Source organism: Callorhinus ursinus, unplaced genomic scaffold (assembly GCF_003265705.2).
Source record: "Callorhinus ursinus isolate GAN/ISIS: 27379988/994484 unplaced genomic scaffold, GSC_fseal_2.0 scaffold10, whole genome shotgun sequence".
Classification (NCBI taxonomy): domain Eukaryota; kingdom Metazoa; phylum Chordata; class Mammalia; order Carnivora; family Otariidae; genus Callorhinus; species Callorhinus ursinus.
In genome coordinates this window covers 26,865,616-26,893,012 of record NW_027397072.1, presented here as the reverse complement: position 1 = coordinate 26,893,012, position 27,397 = coordinate 26,865,616, and the positions used below count along the sequence as shown (strand labels likewise).

Sequence of the window (27,397 nt, the reverse complement as noted above, 5' to 3'; positions counted from 1 at the left end):
TTTAAGAAGAAATGTTGAAAACTTAGTTTATTATACAGTACATATAACTGTTACTGATCAAATGTACTGTCTCGGCAAAATTACTTCCTGTCAGTAAACCTGTAAACTGGAGTTACTTCATCTGCCCAATTCTGCTGCCTTTCATATACTACAGAGATAAATTTCCTTTGAATTTTATAAACAGCAATCCACCAGAAACACACAAGCCCATTCCCATGCCTGGAGGAAAACTTTTCTATCATATGCATATAAGAGACCAGGGCCTACTAATACCAAAATTTATTACAACATTCAATTAGGGGCACCTGGGTGGCTCAGTCGGTTGAACGTTGGGACTCTTGATTTCAGCCTGGGTCAGTGAGATCAAGCCCTGCCCTCATCCTGGAGTCAGCTTGATATTCTTCCTTTCCCTCTGCCCCTCCCCCTACTTGTGTGCACATGTCTGCTAAATTATAAAGTCTTACCAAAAAAATATACTTTCACAAAGTCTGTGACACCCTCTTCAAAATGTAAAAATTAATTCCCCTTTCTTTGAGTCTGGGCTAGATTTAGTGACTCACTTCTTGAAGAATAAAGCAGAAACAATGGTATACAACCTCCAAAAGTAAATCATAAAAGGCCGTGTGGCTTCCTGTTTGCACTCTGTCTCAGAGAAGCTAGATGCAATGTGTGAAGACACTCAAAAAGAGGTCCTATGGAAAGGCCCACATGGCAAGGAGCTAAAGCCTCCTATCAACCGTCACATGAGTGAGCTCCAAAGCTCAGCCCCAGAGCCAGTCAAGATCTCACATGACTGAAGCTCCAGCCAACATCCTGACAGCAACTTTGTAAGAGACCCTAAGCCAGAACCAGTGAGCTGAACCATTCCTGAATTCCTGACCCAAGGAAACTGTGAAATAATAAATATTTTATTTATTTATGTTTGTCAGAGAAAGAGAGAGAATGCACAAGCAGGGGGAGCAGCAGGCCCGATGCGGGGCTTGATCCCAGGACCCTGAGATACTGACCTGAGCTGAAGGCAGACGCTTAACGACTAAGCCCCCCAGGTGCCCCCCTTTTATAAGATTTTATCTGGGGCTCCTGGGGGGCTCAGTCGTTAAGCATCTGCCTTTGGCTCAGGTCACGATCCCAGTGTCCTGGGATCGAGCCCCGCATCGGGCTCCCTGCTCTGCGGGAAGCCTGCTTCTCCGTCTCCCTCTGCCCCTGCTTGTGTTCCCTCTCTCGCTATGTCTCTCTCTGTCAAATAAATACCTTTAAAAAAAAAAACAAAAATAAAAAAATAAAAGATTTTATTTATTTATTTAGGAAAATTTTTAAGAGAAATAAAAATGGTATTGTACAGTATCAGAAAACAATGATAGTTATATCCTACAGTGTCTTTACAGGATTCATGAACTGTAACAGTAACAATGGAAGAGAAAAAATAATCACTTTTAAAAGATTTCTAAAAAGCCAAAACCTGCTTTTCAATGATAAAATAAGGTTATATAAAATAACTCAATCTATATAAATTATTGCCCACCAGGAAGAATGTTTTCCCAAGTAGAAGGAAACCAATTCTTGGTTAGAACAGTCATCTCTTCGCTCTCCACTACCCTATTCCTGACACCTCTCACTCCTGGCTAAAACTCTAACCATTGAAGAGGAAATTAAAGTTTGCAAATTATATACCCAAAAGAAGAGCAAAAATAGTGAATTAAAATTCAAAATAAAGAACCTAAAAAGCTGATTAAATCTAGTTATATCCAAAGCCTCTGTGAATGATTAAAGATCAGTAAATCCAAAGTTCAGCAATAAAAGCAAATCATATGTGGTTTATAAAATGCTATTTAAAATCTTGAATATTGACTATGGACCACTTTTTCTTCCTCTTTATATAGTTTTAGCAAGTATTAGTAGTGCTATGTCTACAGGGGCTAAGTGGGAAGCAACTGAATGATATTCTCCTGACATACCTACTAGAGTCATACTAGAAAGGTCTTAGATTTTTCAAGATTTATTTTTTAAGCTAAGCATGCTTTCAGGAGTTTCCCAACAAAGTTACTGTCTACTGAGCTGAGGTTCAAAATTCCATTCCATTCCACTCCGGAATTCCATTCCAGAAATGGACATTAAAGGTTTTGGTAAATATGGGTTTTTACCTAGTTGGAGCAACTCACAGACTAAATCTCATTCGTAATAAAAACATAATTAGATAACCAATAAAGAAGCAGAAAAAGTTTCTGAGGTGGGGGGAAGTGGAACAGAGGAATGTTTTCGCAGAAAACAGGCTGTCACAAAGTGAAAAAGTATATAGAAATGTGAAGCTAAAGGTAAACCCATCTAACATCTGATTCTTGGTTCGTGCAGACAAACTGGGCAGAGGTATATATTGAGTATTTCACTTTTTTAAAAGATTTTATTTATTTGAGAGAGAGAGAGAGAATGAGAGAGAGAGAGCACATGAGACAGGGGAGGGTCAGAGGGAGAAGCAGACTCCCTGCCAAGCAGGGAGCCTGATGCAGTACTCGATCCAGGGGCTCCAGGGACCTGAGCTGAAGGCAGTCGCTTAACCAACTGAGCCACCCAGGCACCCCTCAAGTATTTCATTTTAATGCAATGCTACTGACAGCTCTTAACATATCTCCAGTCTACTTCAGCTGTTTTATTCTACACGACATAGTGAATTTAATTTTAAAAAAGATTTGCAACAAAATACATTAATCAAATTATAACTACACAAAGTTTGATTTGATTTGATTCAAAAATTATCTATTTAAACACTGAGAGTCCTTTTCCTGCTAATTGTGATATTGAATGTGGCTACAAGGATCATACTTGATCCTTGTATGTGTGTGGCTTTCCCCAGTAATTCTCATTATTCCTTTGTATGATAACCCTTGGAGGATGTCTAGGATTCATGTTGTACTTGTATAGCATTTATTCTTGGTGTTTTGCAACTTTAAAATTATAGCAATATTTTTGTTACTTTCATAATCATTTGTAGTTATTATATTTTCCTGAATTCAAGTGTTTACTTGTTTTTATTATTTTTTAAAGGCTTATTTATTAGAGAGAGAGAAAGAGCGAGAGCACACGTACAATTACGTGGAGGTGGGGGGAGAGGGAGAGAATCTCAAGCAGACTCCCTGCTGAGTGTGGAGACTGGCGAGGGGATCAATCCCATGACCCTGAGATCATGACCTGAGCTGAAATCAAGAGTTGGACCCCTAACCGACTGAGGAGCCCCCTGAATTCAAGTGTTTATTAAACAAAATGGTCACAACCTATCAATGGCTGGCACAATTTTCCAAAAACATGGATCCGTTGGCAAAACTGTTACATTCTTTCTGAATAACAGTATACACACTTCACCTCAATTCTTCCAATCCTAAAATGATGAACAAGACCTTTCAAAGGTCTGAGTGCTTTATCATTTTCAGATATATTACTGTATGTGATTTTTATTGCAAACCTGGGAGGTAAGGTAGAGCAAAAGCTCAAAAGCCTTTGAAACGGAAGTTTCAGACAGTATGACAACTCTTGTTTTAGTGTTCTTTTTCATATAGTCCAAGTCCTTTGGCTGGTTCTCAAGGGTGGAAAAGAGGCACAGACAAGAACAGTTACTAATGGTGACCAAAATTTGGAATTTTAGTCTTTATTTATAGGCTAGCACCTTATGGGAGAGAATGATAGGCTGTATTCTTCAGTCTTTACTTGTCAAGAGTTTTGGAATAGGAAAGGCTACAAGAGAACTCTACATTAACTGTACTTTCCAAAGGCAAATCTCATGGAATTCTAAAATGGCGACAGTAATAGACTTTGTTAAAAGTCTCAGGCCTTAGCTTCCTTTAGGCCAGGATATACAGAAATGGAGAGGTCTTTTTTTTTTTTTTTAAAGAAATGGAGAGGTCTTAAAGAAAGAAAGCCACTTTCTGCCTGTTCGTTAGACATTCGATTTTGGGTTTTTCCCCCCCTAGGTTTCTAAAGAATCATGATTCCCAAATATAACTAAAAATATATAAATCCAGAGATAAAAAGATGATAAAAATTTCGCATGTGTGCACATACATATTTATACTCTCTACATACAGTGTGCACACACACGTATACATAGGATATGAATGATTCATGGTATGAGCAAACTTTAAAATCTTTAATTTACTAGAACACATTTCAGTAGCACTATTACACAATGTGAAAGGAGATCTCAAGAAACGAAGATTAAAACTTCAACTTACCAAACTGTAATTTCTTCATAACAGCCACATATTTTTCTTCAAGTGATTTCAATACTGATAAAGGTTTGGGTTTCATAGCCACCTTCTTTGAATATTCACCTAGTTTTTTTTCTGTTATTTAATATTTCAAGATAAATAACATAAGCATACATTTTAAAAAATTAAAACAAAAACAACTTCAAGAGTTCAAAGTTTTAATTCTAAAAGTTACCCCATTCTTCACAATTATCTTCCTATTGTACCCATTTGAGAATAAAAGATTTCTATTTCATAAACATAACTAACTTATAGGGCTAAGACCCTTATCAACTTTAAAGCTTAAATTCTTAAAATGTTAATTAGTTTTATCTAATCAGGCAAAACAGAAGTAAAACAATAGATAATACAGAATTATTTATATCTCCTATTGCTAAGACATGAAAATACCAATTTAAACTATATTCTCACACACTGTCTTCATGTATTCTTTCCTATCCAATACAATGGCATTTTTCAATTTCATAACTACCAACAAGAAGAAGAGAAAATCAGGATGCATGTTGTTAGCCTACCGAATCTAGTATTAATCATACATAATAGAAGTAAATATTTTAAAATTAAAGGCTATTCATGATTAATTTGAAAACCTGACGACAAAATTTTTAGGTAAAGGAACTTGCTTGAAAACCATTAACACAGAAGAAAAAGAAAGGCAGTTTTCAGAAGTAAATGAAACATCTCCGGATCCACAGAAAAACAGCAGAGAAGTGGCAGTGCTATACCTTGATTGGCCTGCCGCAAACTGGTGGTAGCTGCATGGACGATCTCAGCAGTCTTCTGGATGTCTGGGACCAGCAGCGTAAGTCCTTCTGGTTCTTGATCAGATGCATCTGGTTTTACTCCTGTTTTAACATTTTCCCTTTTAGATCTGAATTTTTTTTTTAATATGGAAAGAAATGCAAGGAAAATGAAGATTTTTAGGATTGAAAAGTAAGTACCTCCGTAAGTAAAAAAGTGGTTAAAAATCAGAAGGACAGTGTCATTTCATTTGACATACATATGATATATAGCAGAAGAGGTTTAAACTATAATTCATTGTTGCTTCTGAAGTCATACAATCATGCCTAGCATAATAAATAAAGTTTTGGGTAGGTTTTTCCTTCAAATGCAATAAATAAATAAATAAATAAACATTGTAGAAACACCATACTGTAAGAAGACCCAGATACCTGATACGTCCTTGGATTCACACTTTTAAAAACACACTTTTGCTAATATTTAGGTATTTATAACCTAGAAGTAGAAAAATCACTTCTATTATCTAAAAGTAACAGAAGTCTATCCTCTGTCTTCTAAGACTTGGGAATCAAAGGACCATATGTAGTTTTTCACCTTAATAGTATTTGTATTTCACTCACAGTAAATGTATTAATTTCCAAGGGGAAAAATAAAAGAAATATTCCAGAGTTAAACACAGGTTCACCGCTAGGTATCTTAATATAACGTGCTTTTATACATCGAAACTGTATTTAAACACTAAGTTTTAGGGCATAATCATTTTAGAGGCATTACCTATTCAGGGTCTAAAATGTACCCAACCTTATATCAAATTTTACATCATAATAGGATGTACTATAACAATGTCTCAGTCTATAAGGCATCAAAATGTTTCTTTAAATTTTCTAGATGAATACAGAATTTTATCATAACAGTCACTGAAAATAACAAGTGAATATCAATATCCTTTTTTCTACTTCAACTCTCAGCATATATTATTTACATAATAATCATTACACTATTGCTTAGATACTAAAAATTTACATCTTATATACTAAAATTTACATCTTTGTTAACACATTAAATAGATAATACAAACTGAAATCACATATAAATAAAGTTGTTTAAAATATTCATGCTAAGGTATGATCTAGACTACACATCACTTATTTTTCTAGTTTGTATATACCTACCAACAAAACAACTTGGCAATTTTATTAAAACAGTATTTCACAAAGTGGGCATGGAGCCTTAGAGAACTATACAAAGACTGACAAAAGGTAGAAGAGTCCTTAACAAAATGATATGGTTATTTATGTATAAATGAACTGTTCCTTATCACAAAGACAAAAATCTGCTCAGAAGCAATTCAGTGCTTAACTTTAGGGAGATAATAAGAGGTAAATTAAGAAGTGCCACTCAGGTGGGTAGCAAGGGTAAACATACATAATACTGCATGTGTTCTGAATCGATTCCCATAGTGTGTGAAAAAACGAGTATCCACAGACATTTTTAACTATAAGGTATATATTGCTTAACCTGGCAAGATGACTTTATGTGTCACTGGGTTATTGCCTTTTCTCCTATGCTCTTATCTTCCCTGAGGTATAAGAAGTCACAGAGAACACATGGTCAACTTTCCTTTGTCAGTCAGGACCATTTGGTAGATGTTATATTGCACATCATTTCAGTCATCAACTCCTCCATGTGTACACGTGTATATGAACATATACGTTTATATGTGTATGTAAGGAGAATATAGTGAATGAGTATTTTAAGATTGAAATAGCAGCATTTTAAGTGCTAGAATCAAATAAGATATTGGGTCTTTTATAGCTATGAAATAAAAGTTGAGATTTTCTTAAAGATATAATTATGGTAGATAAGCTCCAACAGATTCTCAATTTCTGCATTTACCAACAGCTATTCACAATCAGTGACAAACAATGAGGGCCAAGAAAAGTACATAAGCTGCTTGACAGTACTCCTTTTGTATTTATGAGGACTCTCTCTCCCTGCCAATTGTAAATGATTCTTCCTCTAATACCAGGGCTTAAAAAATTCTTAAGTAATAGGGCCACTGACCATAATAGGAAAACAGCAGTAAGTAGTTTGAAAAACCAGAAGAGTTATGGTTAAAGCCATAATAAAATAAAAGATGGTTTCCTAAAACCCGTCATCAGTTGATCCATTATACCCTCAATAAAGACTTCACTTAAGAAACACATCTTGCCAAGCAGAGAAGAAAGATATGGAAGTGAAGCTCATTTTTCCAGAATTAGGGTACTTTTTCCTTGAAGAAATAAGAATGTCTGGAATGGACAGTAAACTGCATCAATGCAATTTAGAGCAAGTTACCCTTGGAAAAAGTACTCATTCTAAATTTCAAGCCCTATACATGAATACCAATTTCCTAATTCCAGTTCTTAAAAGATGATTAGTAGGAGACATTCCTATTATTAAAATAGTTCAAATAGGATGGTAAATTTTATATATTTTTTTGACCACCAATTTAAAAAAATGTTAAGTATAAAAATCTACAAAAGTTTAAAAAATGTTATTTTTTATATCAAATGTGTGAAAAAAATGATCTTATATATCTCATTTTGAAGATAATGGTTAACTCATAAAACAGATATATTTTAGACCTTTACACCAGGCTCAAATGAGAAATTTTTACATGAATCATCTTCTTGACAAAAACATACAGGAGAAAAAGGGAGAATGTCCAAAAGGCAAGAGTACTTCAAATATATGAAGAACACATACTCCCTGCCTACTGATGACTACAACTAGTCATTGTCTAATATTAAACTACAGCCAGTAGTCTCTTTTCTATAAAAGTTGCAGGTTACTGTCAACCCATATGTAGGCCCAGCTCATGAAAAAAGGCCATACCTTAGCTCACATCCTGAAGTCTGTGGGAAAAGCTATTTGAGTTCAAGGCACCTAGCTGGAAGTAGGTCTTTGAGACTGACAATGGATCCAACATGGTAAAAGCAATCAGCGACGGCCGCTACCATGGTATCCGCTGCTTTGTGCATACGTTGAATCTGGTTGTGATCACTGCCCTGAAGAAATACGAGGAATCAACTGAAGTTTCTACTATTGGCACAGAATTATCTGCAAACATTTTCCACTATGCTGTGAATTCCAACTAAACGGCTAATAAATTAAGCAAATGTTGGCTCTGTGACATATAATCTGAACTAGGATGTGAGCAAAATGGGTAAATCTTTCTTGTAAAAAAAAACAAAAAAAAACAAAACCCATAACTCAATATTCAGTTATAGTGACCTGCCTCTGCTAACACTATCACCCAAAATAAGTTGGATTTTTGTTAAGACTAAATGCAAAATATCAGAATTATGTTCTTTTATAATTTGTAAACTGAAAACAGCTTAATACAGCTATTTTCTTGGTAGAACATTAGGAAAGATCACCTCCATTCCCTGCACTGCTAATTCTGAAGTCAAAACTATCACACAATTGAAATAAATATTTAAAAAGCAGAGCCATGTTGAAGAAGTAATCTGCAGACAACATGCTGAAATGTCCAGATTCCAGAACTATTACCATCTTAGAGGAAGATTCTAAAACTATAAGCAAATGAAATTTCTACATTTTTCTGTAAACCAATGCATCATATAATACCCCACTTTGCCAGGGATTAAAGTCCAAAACAAATTAAGATTAAAAGTAAGCAGAAAGATTTTTAAAAATACTACTGTGGAGAACTATCTGCTTCTAATCATCTCCAGAAAACACGAAAATAATTCTTGAAATGCACCAGTAAATGGAGCAAAGACCTCTTTAAGATGAATGCTTTCCACTGTTAGTTTAAAGCTTAGTTTTTAACTGATTCCCTTTTGTTTTTAAACTCTTTCCAAATGGAAGTACCAGTTTTAGTTTTCAATTTGATTTAAAATTGAAAATAAAATCTTCCTTGTCTTGGGAAGCATAAATGAGCACTATAAGAGAAGGAAATATTCAAAACAGAAGTATGAGAAGCCTTTAAAAATAAGTCTTGATTTCTAGATGAGATAAAAATATAATTTTTAGGTCAGATTAAACATCACAGGACAAAATGAAGGTACTGTGTGCTACTGTGGAATGGAGTAGCCACAAATAATATGCTTCACCAAGAGATAATCCAATTGAGGCAAATAAAAGATAGTAAAATAAATGTTGGCACTGCTGTCTCCATCACTGAGTAAAAGGCTGATGAACGACTAAACCTGTTCAAGGTCATCAAAAAAAGAAACTTAAAAAAACATATACATATGTATGGTTACAACAAATGCTTCCTGGCTATGAAACCAGGCCTCTTTCATTCTGTAGGTGTTAGAGGTAGAAGAAAAAAGAGGAGAAACTAGGAAATGTTTTTCCAACAGAAACAAAAGCAGGAGGCTGGAACTGAAATTCTTTATTAACTGACTGAAGCCCTAGAGGAACTAGCTTAAAGCAGTTATAGTAAGAATCTGATAGAAAATACGCCTTTTTAGCAGGTCAACTCAATCTTAGTGCTTAGTTAGATCAAAAGGAACTGGATATTTCTACAAGAGATTTCAGTTACTTTTGAATATGATGAACTTCTTTGCACCAGGAAGACGCTTTGAGATAGCTAAGGGAACCAACAATAAAGGATGGCTGCTTCCTTGCTGTTCAAGAGGAGTGCAATGTCCAGAGCACCTTACACTCAGCACAGAGGCATTTGGGTCGCATCCTTGTTAGCAATTCAGATTACTTGATTGATAGCAAGTCCCTCTTTCAAATTTTTGGTGAAGTATCAAATACTAAGTATACTACATAGGATTATCTGCCAGCAGCAAAAGTCCATATAGAAGATTAAAGATAAAATAATTGCCTTTGTTCCTGCTCCAAGGAAGTTATGAAGTGTCATACTTATTCAAAAGTGAAACCAAACTACTTTGGCTATAATCTAACTTTGTGTTGAGATAACACAGGTTGGAATAGCCAGGAGAAACTGATTTTCACCAGGACTGTTATGTAAAAGCTGAAGAGATCATATCTTCACATCAATAACCAAGAAATTTTCAGGAGTGCTTTTTATTAATTCTTTTGAGCAAGAAAAACATCAAATGGGTAAGGCTGACCCACTCCTCATGTAAGTGATAATTATATAAAGTTGCTTCCTGCTCATGTACTAGAGAGACCAAAAAACAGTGAGGGTGAGGTTTACTTAAGTAATGTAGTAATTACTACTTAGGCACAACTCAAATGCTATGCATACTTAATGAAATATGCTGCCTTTTAATGGCCTATCATGACTTGAAAATTCTTCAGGGTAATGAAAAAAGAAGAGCAAAGGAAATATCAGAAAAACTGTAGAATTTGCATTATTGTATACAGTTTTATAATTATTAAAAGCAAAATTTTCAACTAGAAAATAATTTTACTTCACTGTCAACATTAAAAAAAATTATATAGCCTAAATATCTAAAGCCAGCTCGGAAACAAGTCACCTCCCCAATTTCTAATTATTCACTGATGGATAGACTGAATTGTTCTTGGGAGTTAAGTTTAATTTAGTGGATAAATATATCTGATTGGGACATAGAAGACATGAGTTATCACAGCTCTGCCATTAAGCATCAGAGGACCTAGAACAAATCACAGTATTTATGGACCTTGTTTTCCTCATTTATAAAAAAGAAGGATCCGAGCTACCTGAATCCCACAGAGTCCCCTTACAGCTCTAACACCTATAGATAATATGGGACAGGTTACTTATTGTGATGTGCCCAGAAGGATTTGTTACAAACTAAATCTTACTTAGCAAGATACTTCAAATTCCACAACAATTCAGAGTGCTTGAAATATTGTTTGAGATAAAGACAGTGGACATTGTCCTGAAACATAAAGCTCATATAATGTAATCCGATAAGGAATAATCATTTCATATTGTTATGTGATGCTTCACAGATGGAAGTCTAAAGTCAATTTATAATTTTTTATGAGTTTGTTAATCACTTAAATAATAGAATAAGTTGTATTTTGGCATTTGATCAACGTGTTTTTCAAGAACCAGTTAATCCTCAAGTCTAGCCATTCTATACACATAAAGCCTAAGTGATCAATGAACTATTCTGATCAGAGGTAGCAATGGTGTATCTGGAGTAACGGTCAATTAACTTGTCTTTCTTCATAAAAATTTTTGTTTTTAATCATGAAGATCATAGGCATCAGAGACTGGGGAGCTATATGCCAGATTTATAACCTACTGGTAAGTTTTTAATGTTAAAGTCTTAAGTAGTAGTTTCATTCTCTGTCAAATGACAATAATAAATATTTTCTTGCCTACAGCATTGATCAGGGAAAACTAATAATATATAAGAACTTTTGAAACTATATGTACTACATAGAAGTTAAGGTTATAATATTACCTCCGTTTATTTTTTATACAACTCTATGTTACTATATATTTATAACTTACCCCCCAATTTAAATCAGTTTTTATAATTCTCAAGAAAAAAGAAAGGAAATCAATAAAAGCACAGAGGCCAAAACACAAATACTATACTAACCAAAATTACTTCAAACTGGCAGAACAAAAGGAATGCAAGAAATACTCTGGTGTTCTGCCTAAGTCATCGATCTGACAGTTATGAAAATTCATTTTCACCAGATTTTGACCCCTTGTAATTGGTACAAAATTAAGTGGCAGTGACTCTGGACTTATGCATCAATGAGCAACTAATCATAGGCTGTCTCTGGCCTGTGGGTAACTCTGCTGACACCTTGTATGCATCTTTGCATTCTATCTGATACCCTCTCTCGTTCTCAGTGCGCTTTCTCACCATCTCTCTAGCTCTCTCTTTGGGTCCCTGCAGAACTGTTTCTTTCCACTGCTTGTAGGCCTAAAATTAGTAAGTATTAGACACAAAAATCATTAAAGTATAAAACTGAAGAAAAAAGCCAGAAATTAAGACTTTGTGGGTAAAATAAACAAGAAGCCAGGAAATTTTTTCTGCATTAGGCAAGAAAGAAAGGGTTAAATACTGGTACACTGAGGACAAGGGAAAGAGGGAGTGTTTATGGTTCGGAAACTATGTAACCATCACCAAGGGAGTTAATTCCACTCCGAGTATAAGTCCTGTGTGCATAAATATTTAACTCTCTGTTTTTTACAGGTGCCTAGGATGGCCGTGGACAAGCAAAGGAAATGCAGCTTTTTATCATTTTGGAAGTCCACTAGTAGGTGGCTTTTGAACAATGTCTCTGAAATAAAGTAATAAACTATATTATTGAAGCAAGTTAAATAGAACCAATATTTATAGTTTAATTAACCATTTCCCCATTTTTGTTTATTATAAAAAATTTCAAATGAACAACAAGAAAGTACAAAGTTTCCTGATGAAAGCATCCTGAAATGCTCCAATACTGTTTAGGTTTTAAGTGATAGATCATGGAAGAAAATGGCCTAAGTAGAAAATTACATTTAACCTCATAGACACAGTTGCTTTCAAACTGATATATAACTAATGTATAAAACATGTCATCTATATTTTAAAAAATTGATTCCTGAAAAAGTCCTGACGACTAATTACCTTTAATCTTGTCTATTTCAGACAAAAGCTGGAAATTGTTGAATATAAAATTCTCTATTCTGAAGTGATACACTTTTGCCTATTCTTTTGTGCTTCTAAAAAGAATGTTATTCCTGATTTATCTTAATCCAAATGCTTACTAATAATCAGTCCACAGCAATATTAGTCAGTTCGTCTGTTAACCCATTTGACTCAAATTAGCTCTATGCAGTTATACATTGTGAATCTTGAAAGGACGGGTTAGGAAAGGTGGTGGATAGTAAAAATAAAGAATCATGAAAAGAAGACTTAAAATAGTAATCATCTTTAGGAGGCTCTCAATGCAAGTTGTACAGTAAATATTTAACAAATACCTAAGGAATGGTCAACTTTAAGCCAGAAAAGAGGAATATAATAAATCAGAAGTACTACATTCACTCCCTAAGTAGTGTTCTGGTTTCCAGCAAATATCAACCTCATCAGAGTCCTACACCAGTCATCAAACTAGCCTCATCCATAAGAGGTAATCATTTTATTAAGGTATAATTATAATTGAAGGAAATTTGAAACATGCCTTAGAGTCTATTATTTCAAAAATTAAAATTCAGAAGCTACTTTTCAGATACATGTATGTGCATTGATATATACATGCATCTATAATTATATCTCATACACACAATAGCAAAAACTCAGTAATTACAGAACTACTAGGCATAAAAGGCATTCCCATGGTGTGCCACCGTGGCAACAACTCTAGTTCTTCCTCTAAGCAGTTATTCTTGTTCGAGCCTTCGGGTATATAGAAAGTTGGGTAATGAAAATCTGATTAGATCTCTGAAATCCTTTCAGTAGCTCATCACCACACTTAAGAGCAAGTAACTCTAAATACACTCCTTTTCACCTTTGAGCTCCTGCTTTCCTCTCTAGCCTCATCTCCCACCCATATACTATATCCAGTCATACAAAATTTCTTTAGGTTTCCCTGAATATGTGATACTTTCACTGCTAACATTATTCTCAGTTTGGTATACCAGCCCACTGCCCCACTTCATTTAGCTAATTCCTACTGATTCTGTAGGTCTCCAAATCAGGTTTGATTCTTCAGTAATGTCTTATACTTCTAATATGCCATGGACTGTGTAATTAAATTAAAACTATCAAGTTATCGTTAACCCCATTTATCGGTCAGTCCCTTAGAAAAAGGACCCAATTTTCTTGCTATGCTCCCATGAATGTTCAATAAACATCTGTTAAATGTTTAAACCAGGCATGCTCTTGTGACCAGGCCAGCTCTCCCCTATCTAAATATAATCACAAATTTCTAACATACAAATTAGGTAACAGCCAGGTAAATGATCTGCCTTTTCAGTTTCTTAAGAGTATCTTTCTGTTTGCTCTTATAGGTTTCCAGCATGGTTGGGAGAGAGTCAGCTCACTCATATAATTTCCTTCATTCTTTGAATTTTGAGATCAAAATCACTTGGGACAGAATAATCTCAATCAGGTTATTCCCAGCAGGAGAGTAAACTTCTTTTCAGTACTGGGATAAAACACTCTCATTTTTCTCATCCATAAAAGGAAGATAAAAAATATACACAGAAGAAATAATTTCAATGAAAATCATTATATGTAACCACAATCATAATCTAGATACCTTTTTTGCAGAGTACACAGCAAATCTATTTTTTATTTAAGATAACGAAATGGCTAAACATACTGAAAAAATTTCATTTGAAGGGAAAAAAATTGCATGCCCTTTGTGTATGCTTGCTTTAAAAAAACGTAACAAATGAGAAGTTAACAAGAGGAAAAAAAGGCAATAAACTATAAAAACATAATTAGTAAACAAGTACTTGCTCTTACTTTACTTAAAAAAAAGAAAAACTATACTAAAAAGAGGTACTTTTTTCACCCTTACATTTCTTACTGAGAGCGGAGACAAAAATAATGTAAAAATTTTCTGAGCTGAGATACACCTACATGTTATCTTTAAAGCCACATCTCCAAACACTGATAATGCAACAGAACAGATCCTAAAAGTGATCAATGAACAAAACATATTTGCCTTGACCATTATCTTCTCAAGAGTATCATGGGTTTTTAAAAAAAATATGTTGGGCTGGGATAGGCAGGTGGGGGGAGAGGAAGTTTTATACTTTCAAATGGTGTTAAAATTGAACTTAGCCGATTTCTGTGGGTATAAACTCTATAAGGAAACTGGACTATGCTGCTCACCTTATTAGAGTTCTATTATAATGAAAATATGAAAAGAAATACATCGTAAGTCCTGACAGGTTGGAAGAGAATAGATTTTATCCCCTCTCTGTGTGAAGTAGAAAATGAATCCTCAATGTACTACTAAACCTGAAAAGGCAAGTAGGGATATTATAACATGTATGTCTTTGCTGGTTTTTTTCTAACAGATGCTGTAAAATATAATAGATATCATGAACAACCCTAAGGAGAATATTCATCAAATCCTAATGTAAAACTCACTAGCATTGTTTCTTCATCACTAAAACAGTTATTAAAGATAGTTACTGTACAGAGTCACCATTAAGATAAGATAATGTAAATAAAATGAACTCTGAACAGTCATTATGATCCTTACATGTATGTTTCACTGGTACAGACTTTAGAGGTGTGAAGTGCCATTTTTCTTATTGAAGAAGGAAAGAATTCCAGTAGAAAAAGTAGAAAAACAAAAAGCTCCAAAATGAAACTCAGTTATCCTTTAACTGAAATTATATTTTTATAGTGAATCATCAATACATTTTATACATAAGTCAAGTTTACTTTTATTTTTTTAAAAGATTTTATTTATTTATTTGACAGAGAGGCGAGAGCAGGAACACAAGCAGGGGGAGTGGGAGAGGGAGAAACAGGCCTCCTGCCAAGCAGGGAGCCCGATGCGGGGCTCGATCCCAGGACCCAGGGATCATGACCTGAGCCAAAGGCGGACGCTTAATGACTGAGCCACCCAGGCGCCCCTCAAGTTTACTTTTAAAAAATAATACTATGTATGTTATAGAAACAGGAAATATATTAACTTAAGAAAAGCAACAAAAAAGATGCTTTAAGTATACAAATTCTGTTTGCTGCAATAAGCATCCTCCATAATTACCTTAGAATTCAACACACTATAACTCCATTTTTGTAGGATCCAATAGAAATTGTAGCTTAAGGAAATATGTAATATAAACAGTTCTTATTTTAATGGTCTTATTTTCACATTTATACCACCATAAATTTGTGATATTATTTTTAATGAAAGTGATAATTACAGCTACATTCCAAATCTTCACACAATTTTTTCATCTAAGAAATAAAATTGCTCCTGAGAAAAAACACTCAAGGTTTCAAAAATTTTCAATTTTGTTATATTGCAGCTAGTACAATACACCTCAAAACACAGAAAGATGAGGTACAGAAACACAGGGCAAGATTCCCCTAAAAATATACAAGGGAATTTCAAAGCACTGTATATTTTATATTAATTGCTTTGTCAAGAACTGTATGTTTATTGTACAATAAGGAACAGAGATGGCGAGGGTAGAGATGGGATGTTAAATTAGATGTTCCTCAATGAGACATTAGCTCAATTAGAAAATTAGACCTTCAGTTCAATTTTGATAGGACACTATTGCTGGCTGCCTATATTACCAGTTAGATTTTTGCCACTATGAAGGATGGGACCATATATAATGTTCTCTTCTCTACAACATAAACAATCTAACCATCAAAAATTATATACCTTTACATTTTCCTTCCCTGGTAAAAGAGTAGTATGAAGCTACAGCTTTTCATTTCTACCAACTGGCTCTTCTTTAATCTCTTATCCAATTTACAATTCTTAACTGCCTGGCAGTAAGCCACCAGCTTTTAAAGTGATAGTGAGCAATAAACTAAGAGAGTCAGGATTATCGCAGCAGCTGATTTCTCCCTGAAAAAAACTGTTCTTTCAGTGACAATTCTCTGCCATCATTTGATGTATACTGTTTCTCAAATTTTAGTATCTTAAAAAAATAAGTGAGAATAGGTAGAACAAATATATTGTAAAGATGGTAAAGAACATTAACTGACTCAAAAAACCACTGACAAAAGAATAAATTTCCACTGGCAGTATAAATGCCTTAAAAATCATAATTTACATAAAACGACAACCACTGAACAGATTCTGCTAAGAGAAAGAAAAAGGTTTACTACGTTTCTTAAAGAGTTTTTGTTAACATCTGGATCTAATGAGGTATAAACTTAAGCCAAAAATTAAGTAAACAATTAAATTTACCAAGAAGATAAATACTAACTTTGTTATAACTACAACAAATATTGAATCCTCTCACTTCTAAAAAGGATTACAGCATGTGTAATAACATGTATCACAATAAAACAGAAGTAATCCATAAACCCAACAATTCTATGAATCTACTGTGTGATTTCTACAAGTCTCAGAAGATGTATGTATGAGGTTATAAACTGAAAATAACCCAAATGTCCAATAAGTGTCTACATACAATGCGTAATTGGAAGTATTAAGAACAACATCTGCCAGTATGTATTTACTAGCACTAAAAGGTGTCTTTGGACCCAATACTGACTAAAACTAGCATCCATCTGTTTAACAGGTACAATATGACAGAATTTAAGATAAACTCCATACCTATAGCTGCAAGACTACACAAGGAGAAGTCTGATAAGTCAACGTGAATAAATGTTTGAGTGCAGGATATGGTGGATACTTTTTCTTTGTAGTTTTAGGTCTTGCTTGTATGCATGTGTGTTTAATTAACATCTGTCATTTAAAAAAAACCACAAAGCTATTTAAAAAAGACAATTAGATGCACAATGAAGAGAAATGAACCAAGTATACTACCTTAAACGGTTGGTGTAGGTATCAACACAGGTCTTCATTTTGGCTAATAATGTACCGACAGAAGTTTGACATTCTGACTGTTCTTCTTCCTCTTCACCATTCTCTGTAGAAAGAGGCAACAGTAGGGGCACCATGGATGTACAGGAAGCAATGGCCCGGAGCAATTCCAGCAGAGCTCGATAGAGTGGCACATGTCTCGCCATGTCAAGAACTATAAGAAGGGGAAAGCATAAAATGAGAACATGTTCAATATAAAAGTCAGTCCACAGCTATGTAACTTCTACTCAGATCTTTTTCTTTTAAAGATGTATTTTATTTATTTTGAGAGCGAATGCGCACATGCGAGCAGCGGGAAGGGGCAGAGGGAGAATCTTGAGCAGACGCCGCATTGAATGTGGAGCCTGATATGCAGCTTGATCTCACGACCGTGAGATCATGACCTGAGCTGAAATCAAGTCAGACACTTAACTGAGTGAGCCACCCAGGTGCCCTGTTTCTACTCAGATCTTTTTTTTTTTTAAGATTCATTTATTTGAGAGAAAAAGAGTGACTGAGTGAGCAGGGGGAGAGGGAGAGAATCCTCAAGCAAACTCCCCACTGAGTGAGAGCCCGACGTGGGTCTCAATCCCAGAGATCATGTCCCCAGCTGAAACCAAGAGTCAGATGCTCAACTGACTGAGCCACCCAGGCACCCCTCTACTCAGATCTTAAGATTAACTGATTACTTGGTAAATAAACTAATGCAGATGTTTATGAAGCACCACTGTTCAATGTATAATAGGCACTTCAAGGGGACAAAAATGACTAAGGCAAATGGTTGGGGAGAGGAAGAAAATTAAGTAACTAGTTATTTTACACATAAAAATGACTAAATAGCCCACATAATTTACGGCAAAAATTCATTATTAATGAAGTGGAATTTTATTTTCAAAATTAAATTGAAATGACAGAACCACGGTAGCTTAGGTAAAATAAAATATGATCACCGTTTATCAAAGGTATATAATTCAATAGATCAACTTGTTAGAAAAGTTTACTTTTAATTATTAGTTCAAATGAAATGTTTTCATAAAACTACATGCATCTGAGAATGAATTACCTACTCTAAGAACATATACTACTTCTAAGGCTTTTATAAGTTGTTTTGTTCAAGGTTTTGTGGGTTTTTTACAACGGTAATTTACTTTTGTGAAAAGAGCTAACAACTTTTTTTCTTTCTTTTTTTTTCTTTTAGCTCTACGCCCAGCATGGGGTTTGAACTCATGACTCTGAGATAAGAATCACATGCTCTATCAACTGAGCCAGCCAGGTGCCCCTAACAACTTTTTTCTAATACCGGTTATTGAATAAAGTTACTCCATAAATATTTACGGAAAACGTGCTGCTGGACAGGATGAGAATACAGCAGTGAAGAAAAGAGAAGAAAAATGAGTAAAAAATTTTTTCAGATGCTAATAGGTACTCTGACTGCTACACAAAAGATTGAAAAGGGGAAGGAGAATTGGGGGAGTAGGGAGAATTGGGGGAGTACCTACTGGAGGGAGGCAAGAACTGCTTCACTGCCCACAGACCTATGCTGGGATTAGAGTATGGGGGGGTGAGGCACAGGATTCTTGAACCCTATGTGGCAACTGATTAAAACTTACTAAAATTAGTTGTGATGGTCTGACAAACAGGAAGGGCTGTTTGAAGTGATGGAGGAGTAGGGGTTCATTTCACACCTTCCAACAGTGATACAGAGGACAGGGGTAGAAAAGTATGACTGCTCAATCTTGCTGTATTTAAAATTTTACCCTCCATTTTAATCATATATAAAATTTTCATACATACTTGGTTATGTTTAAAGCCTCTTTTCCAACCCATGACCTAATATTCCTACTTACTATAATTTTATAGTATAACATAGTACACTCCACTTTTCCAGAAAACACGTTAAACCCCAAAGTTACTAATCAACAGGCATAAAACCTGACATTAATACTTGTGATATGAGAAAGCCAGACTTATATAAACAGGTAGATATGAAACTTGATAACCAATCTGGCATTATTTAATGCCCATATTCTATGACCTAGCAATATCACTTGTTACTATACACCTATAAAACACAATATAATACTGTTTTTAGGGGCACCTGGCTGGCTCACTCAATACAGCATGCGACTCTTCTTTTTTAAAAGATTTTTATTTTTGAGCATGTGATTCAATCTCAGGGTCGGAGTTCAAGCCCCATGTTGGGCATGGAGCCTACTTAAAAAAAGATAAAATAAAAAAAATATATAATACTGTTTTTAATACTGGAAGTTGGAAGCACCTGAAGGGCAATAAATTAAAGGGTTAAATACACAATAACATTCACATGATTCTTTCCTATGTAGCATTTAAAAAGAATATAGTAGATCTATATCTGAGTGAAAAAGTTTGCAAAATAATACATAAAGATGACATTTATGTAAAGAGACTCAAATATATTTTTTATGACTGGGGAACTATGTAGGAATATTAGAGGAAAAGATGAATTTCTAAACATTACTGTTATATACATGAGTAACATCTTACACTGATTATCTTGACAAATCATAAAACATTCCTGATAAATAAGTCTATTTTTTTTTAAATTTTAATTTTTTTTAAAAGTAAGCTATACACACAACGTGGGGCTCGAACTCACAGCGCAGAGATCAAGAGTTGCATATTCTACCAACTAAGCCAGCCAAGCACCCCAAGGCTACAATCTATTTTGACCATTTCTTTCCTACTCGACTCCTTCACCAGGCATATCACTTTGGTATATATACATCTAATCCTTTTTCTAAGACAATTTTTATTTCTGCGTGTGTGTAACTCTGTGGAGAGGGAATTATGGCCCTACTGTGTGTATGAGAAACTAAGATTTAGTAAATTATACAAGCAGCTAAATAGAATATAGCAAGACCAACACTGACCCTGAGGTATATCTAACTCTAGACCTTTTTCGTTATACCATGATGCCTCCTGAGTTGTCCAATACAGTAATCACTGGTCACACAGCTATTTAAATTTAATTAAAATACAAAAGAATTAAAAATTCTGTTCTTTGATTGTACTAGCCACTTTTCAGGCGGTCAACAGTCACATGAGTCCATTCTGGACAGCACAGATACAGAATGTTTCCATCATACCAAAAGTTCTCCTGGATAATGCCATCTTCAAAAGATAAATTCCGTAGATTCTGTTTACATATACAAACCATGAAAAATAAGTGGGTATATGGGCTCTACCCAGAGAGATGGGTCTTTCTCTGGGAGTTGTAGGTACCACATAGAGTTAAAGAAACAATCTCTAGACTATATTCAAAACAGCATGAATACTTTGCTTCAGGTTTATTTCAAAACCAGTGATATATACATGTATTGGATATACTTGTATAGCTAAATATAGAATACTGAGATATTAATCATAAACTAGTAATGGCATTTTCATGTAGAGAGAAGGACTAAGGCTGGGGGGGCAACATTAGGGTGAATTACTTTTTATCAGACGTCAGTTTGAACTTTTTTTTTTTTTTAAGATTTATTTATTTGAGGGGCTCCTGGGTGACTCAAGTCAGTTAAGTGTCTACCTTTGGGTCAGGTCATGATCCCGGAGTCCTGGGATCAAGCCCCACATCCAGCTCCCCACTCAGCTGGAAGTCTGTTTTCCCCGACCCCCTCCCTGCTCATGCTCGCTTGCTCGCTCTCTCTCTCAAATGAATAAATAAAATCTTTGTTTTCTAATGTTGTTTTATTATTTTTTAGAGGGGGAGGGCAGGAGAGAGTGAGAATCTTAAGCAGGCTCCATGCCCAGCACAACCCTGAGATCATGACCTGAGGTGAAATCAACAGTTGAATGCTTAACTGCCTGAGCACCTCCCAGGTGCCCCAGTCTCCCAACGTTATTAAGTAATGTATACTTACAGACTTTCCTCAGGATTTGGTGTTTTTCTAACATTCTTTTGAACAGAATTCTATGAATGCAATTTATGCTCCATATTACATTATTACTTCCATATAATCCACCTTCCACTGCTCTGCAAGACTCTACCGTTTGAAAAATTAAACCTAATACAACAAAGCATGCCTTTTTATAATGTAAGTAATTAATAACATATAATCTCACATTAGAGAAGCAATAAAATAAATTATATGATAAACTACATATTAAAGTGACTCCAAACATTAAAGTGAGAGGAGCTTATTATATATATACAAAAACTGTCTTATTAGGGGTTTCATAACAAGACACTTTGCCAGGATAATCAACAGGATTAAAAATAAAAACTAATTTTGTCCTCAGAAACAAAATAATTGAGGCAACACTGTGTGTGTGGGTTTTTTTTTTTTAAGATTTTGTTTCTTTGACACAGAGAGAGAGAGAGAGCGCACAAGCAAGGGAAAAGCAGAGAGAGCTGCAGAGGAGGGGGAGAAGCAGGCTCCCCCCTGGGCAGAGAGCCCGATGCGGGGGCTCCATCCCAGGACCCTGGGACCATGACCTGAGCCGAAGGCAGATGTTTAACCGACTGAGCCACCCAGGCGCCCCAAGGCAACATTGTGTTTTTATTAAAAGACAATAACCCTGTTAAATTAAACCTAAGATGTTCTGACATATAAATAATTTGATCCAAAGAATATGAAGAAATAATTTGACAAAGGAAAGAAATTTTATTTTATTTTTTTTTAAGATTTAATTTATTTGAGAGAGAGAGAGAGAGAGAGAGAGAGAGAGCATGAGAGGGGGGAGGGTCCGAGGGAGAAGCTGACTCACTGCTGAGCAGGGAGCCCGATGCAGGACTCCAGGATCATGACCTGAGCTGAAGGCAGTCGCTTAACCAAATGAGCCACCCAGGCGCCCAGGAAAGAAATTTTAAAGAAAATGAAAAAACACATCTCCAAATGGCATAACATTAGCTTCTCACTGATCAATTTTTAAGAATAAAGGTATAGGGGTGCCTGGGTGACTCAGTTGTTGAGAGTCTGCCTCCTGCTCTGCGGGAAGCCTGCTTCTCCCCCTCCCACTCCTCCCGCTTGTGTTCCCTCTCTCGCTATGTCTCTGTCAAATAAATAAATAAAATCTTAAAAAAAAAAGAATAAAAATATAAATCACAGTACACTGATTACTAATCCCCAAAGGATAACAGCAGTTATAAGCAGTGTAGTCATTTTCCTTTCTAAAACTGAAAGACAACTAAATAATACAGGAAATGATTCTGATTACATTATCAATAAATCACTGAAACCAGAAACTAACTCTAGAAGTAATCTCCCTCTAAAGGTGGCTTCACGTAAAATTTATATGAATTTAGATATAAATCTAAATGCGATATTAATTAGGACTAGTAATTAGTGGTACTTAATTGGTATTACTATAAAACTTTTAATAATGCCTTTTATTATAGGTAACTAACACCAAAGCACTAAAATTTGTTTCCTAAGCACCCAAAAAAGGACTTAGATAAGAACTGAAAAGTCTGGACTTCTAGTCTAATACTATTTTCCTGCTGCTTCTGCTTTACAAGAAAATAAATTTATACATTAAGGGAATAATCATGATGCTTTAAAAACAAAGAAAACCAGACACTTCTAAAGAGAACACTACTGTCTCAAATGTAAAGAGTGATTATGGTAACAGTAAGAGCAGATAACACTGGGAGCACACACGCCTGGCAGGAACTGTTCTAAGCATTTTACATCTATTAATTTACTCAATTCTGACAATTCCATGAGGTAAATACTATCTTCATTTTCCACATGAGTAACGTAAAGCACAGAAAGGATGAAGAACTTGCTCAAGGCTGCATAATCAGTGAAGTGGAGAGGACAGGATGCACAAGCAGGTGATCCAGCCCTGAAGTCTACACCCTTAAGCACTAGAATATAATGCCACTCAAAAGTCACAATTTCAGAGAAAAGCACTAGCATGATTTGCTAACACAGAGAGGAAAAAGTACTTTATGCATGGGGAAAAATTAATATCGCCTTAAATTCATCCTAACAGTTTCCTTAAAGCACACTAAAAAATGCTAGTTGCCTTTAAGCTTTAATACTGTATTATTCATAACCTTAACATTTTTTTCAACATATTTTTAAAACATGGTCTCAAATTTAGCTTTCTACTGCATTCACATGGTAAAATGAAAAACTGAGCTCTTTATTTTAATTCTCAGGGTTTTCTTTTTCTTTTTTAGATTTTATTTTTAAGTAATCTCTACACCCAATGTGGAGCCTGAATCACAACCCCGAAACCAAGAGTTGCGCACGCCACTGACTGAGCCAGCCAGGGGCCCCAAGTGCCAGGATTTTCTAATTGTCACTTTGTTACAAAAAAAAACTCTGTAAGTAACACAAGGAAAACCATGAAATCATTTCCAGATATTTATAAGTTTTAAAATCTATTAAGGCATAATCAATAAAATGAACTAATTTCAAATGTGCCTTTAATGACTTATGACAATAAACATTCCTGTGTAATCACTGCCCAAATGAAGATACAGAATATTTCTATCATCCCAAACATTTTTCCTTTTTCCTTGCCTCTTTCCTCCCATTGCCAGCTTCATGTAACCACTCCTACGCTCTCTCTGTAGAAAGCAGAAAAATATCTTACAGATATTAACTGACCAAATGCTTGCCTTTTCAAACTGCTTGTCAGGACAAAGTAACAAAAAAGAAACAAACAAAAATCTACAATGATACTCTGACTAATGAAATCCCTAAAGGCAGAAATCCCAACAAAAGTACTTCCTGAATAAAGGAGCTGTAAGCTACCCTTGCAGATATAGCATTGCATAATAGTGTTGTGCCCCCTGATCTTTCTTTGTCAGCTGGTCACATTTAATCCTGTAATAACAGTGAAGTGTGCATGTAGAAAGAAGCAAAGTATAAAGACACCTAAGGGTTTTCTGATGCAGCTCTTCAGGGCAAAAAGAGGATTAAAAAATTCAAGATTGAAACAGTTGCTCTGTTTTGTATTCTAACAGGCAGGTTTTCTTCGTTTGTTACATTTACTGACTCCTTTTGTTCACTGAACACCCAGCCATGTTAGTTTAAAAGTACGTAACTAAAAAAGAGAACATAAATTAGCTTCTCCTTAGTTTTCCAAATTCTCTCTGGCTGTATTCAGAAATAAATCTTCTTAAAAAAAATAAAACAACAGGGATGCCTGGGTGGCTCAGTCGGTTAAGCATCTGCTGTCGGCTCAGGTCATGATCCCAGGGTCCTGGGATCGAGCCCCACATCAGGCTCCTTGCTCCGTGGGGAACCTGCTTCTCCCTCTGCCTGCCACTCCCCCTGCTTGTGCTCTCTCTCTCTCTGACAAATAAATAAATAAAAATCTTTTAAAAAAATAAAAAAACACAAATAATGCAAAATTAGATTGGTAACCATGTTGCAGGTTCCAGACAAGTGTTGCTTCACAGACGTTAATATCTCTTAGAATTTGACCTTAAAATGAACGCACTTGTTTATGTAACTAGTTGTTAGGAAAAATGCATACATGACAAAACCTTGACATTTTAAGTGCAAAATGCATAAGAAATGATACAGTAATGAAATTTATTTAAAGTTCTTTATAGGGGCGCCTGGGTGGCTCAGATGGTTAAGCATCTGCCTGTTTGGCTCAATAGCTGTGACTGGCAAAAACATTTCTACTTAAAATTTCTATTCGTTTCAGCCTACATAAAAGCTGTAAGGGCTTAGCTAATAAACTCTCATGTCCCAACACTAGCCTTGTCTCTTCTCTCCATTTTGGTAGAAATGGCTAAGCTGTTTAAGTTCCAAATATCTCCATACTTTTATCTTCTATCACCAATCTAGATACCTGTTCATACTTCTAGCAATACACATACAATTAGTAGATGCTACTATTTGGGAGCGCCTAGGTGGCTCAGTCGTTAAGCATCTGCCTTCGCCCAGGTCATGATCCCAGGGTCCTGGGATGAAGCCCCGAGGTGCACATTGGGCTCCCTGCTCCGCAGGAAGCCTGCTTCTCCCTCTCCCACTCCCCCACTTGTGTTCCCTCTGTCAAATAAATAAATGAAATCTTTAAAAAAATAATAATAAATAAATAAATGCTACTGTTTGTTATTTCTGGAGGGTGGTACATGAGGTAATCTATCTTTACTTTCTCCTTTGTGTTTTTAGGCATTGCTTAAGTTACTCATGGCATGCACAAAATGATGTCTTAGATTTGCCTTAAAATAAGCTACTATGTGTATATATGTGTGTGTTTGAAAAGAATAAAGATATAAATGGAAGCAGAGCCAAGTGTTAATCACTGATGAAGCTGAGTGATGGAGCTCATGGAGGTTCATTATGCTACAATCACTAGTTTTACAGATTTCAAACTTTTCTATGATAAAAGATTTTATTAAATTGTCATAGTCATTAAAGGCAAGAAGTCTGAGAAATGTTCCAGATTAAAGGAAATGAAAGAGGAACATATGTAACACGTGATCCTAGATTCTTTGTTGGACAAAAAGCAATTTTTTCTTTGCTATAGAGGACATGATTGAGAAAAGAGATGAAATATGAATATCTGCGAATTAGATGATTAGATGGCTGTATTAGATCAATGTTAATTTTCTATATTCTGATTACTGTAATGTGGTTATGTAGTAAATTGCCTTTGTCTTTTAGGAAATAAATTCTAAAACTCTTAGGGGTAATAAAGCTATAATGTCTGCAACATATGTCTCACAACTGGTACAGAAATGTGCATATATGTGTAAAATTTATGTATGTCTGTATGCATGTATAGATAGATAAAAGGAAGGAAGGAAATTGGTATCAAACTTTTATGAAGGTATCAAACATTACTGACTAACATCTATAGAGGACAAGTTATAATCTGGCAAAATAACAAACTGACACACAATTTCAATCACCAGTTCTAGTAACTCTAAAAATTAATCCTAAAGATAAAATTATCAAGGTCACCAAAATTAGTCACCACAGCATTCTTTAGAACATCAAAGGAAATCAATTTGTGCTTATCAGTATGGAGATGACTTAATTACTAAATATCAGTTGTGTGCTCCTAAAAATGAAGATGAGCTTTATGATGCACTGGAGCAAATTCCAGAGCATGTAAGGCAGGGGGAGGGCGGGAGCAAGAAGGAAGGAATAGAAATGTACTCGTATGGTATACTGCCATTTGGGTAAAATATAACACAAAACAACAACAAAAAAGATAAGGAGATGTATTCATATTTACCTGTTACATATATTATGTAAATACACACAGGACATCTATAAATATATAAGAAATCAGTAATAATGATTTTATCTAGGGAGTTCAACTGGCTGGCTATAGCACAGGAGAAGGAAGACAACTTATACAGCCTCTTTCAACTTGGGATCAGCAAAAGAATGAAGCTTCAGAAAAACCCTCCCTCTTCCATTAAAATTATAAATAGCTTCCATTTCTACATTTAAATATCTGAAACATTAGAATTTATATTGATATACATGTAGCCAGTTATCCCAAAATTTCCATTTGTACTATTTTATAAACTCATTTAATAAAGTACTGCACAATGTTTTATTTTTCCCAACCTGCTTCCTATAACATACAAAGAGAAACAGAACAAAGCACAAATCATCCCAATAAAAACCCCAGTAAGTTATTTTGTGGATATCAACCAACTGATTCTAAAATTTACACAGAAAGGCAAAATACTCAGAATAGCCAAGACAATAAAAAGTCAAAGGACGGCTACAACCAGAATTTAAGACTTAGTATAAAGTTACGATATCAAGATAATGTAGTATTGGCAAAAGAATAGACAAATAGATCAATGGAAAAAAAATTGTAACAAAAATCCATGCATGAAGGTTTACAGCAGTTTTATTCATAACTGCCAAAACCCAGAAACAACGAAGATGCCCTTCAAAAGGTGAATGTGTAAGTAAACTATTGAATATCCAAGCTATCAAGCCACAAAATGGAGGAACCTCAAATACATACTGCTTAGTGAAAAAACT

General features: G+C 35.0%; 1 protein-coding gene across 12 annotated transcripts in view; it reads right to left on the bottom strand.

Moving 5' to 3' along the window:
* Nucleotides 1-27,397, bottom strand: part of BIRC6 (baculoviral IAP repeat containing 6) — a 230,257-nt gene that overhangs the window by 24,967 nt on the left and 177,893 nt on the right. For 11 of the 12 annotated variants that reach the window (XM_073897238.1, XM_073897243.1, XM_073897242.1 and 8 more), the window contains 3 exons: nt 17,400-17,610; nt 4,982-5,127; nt 4,221-4,331 (listed from right to left, as the gene is read on the bottom strand). In XM_073897238.1, the coding sequence (XP_073753339.1) occupies nt 4,221-4,331; nt 4,982-5,127; nt 17,400-17,610 (468 nt within the window). Of the gene's footprint in view, nt 1-4,220; nt 4,332-4,981; nt 5,128-7,874; nt 8,048-17,399; nt 17,611-27,397 lie in introns of those variants that run through there. The other variant, XR_012379690.1, reaches the window with a different exon arrangement.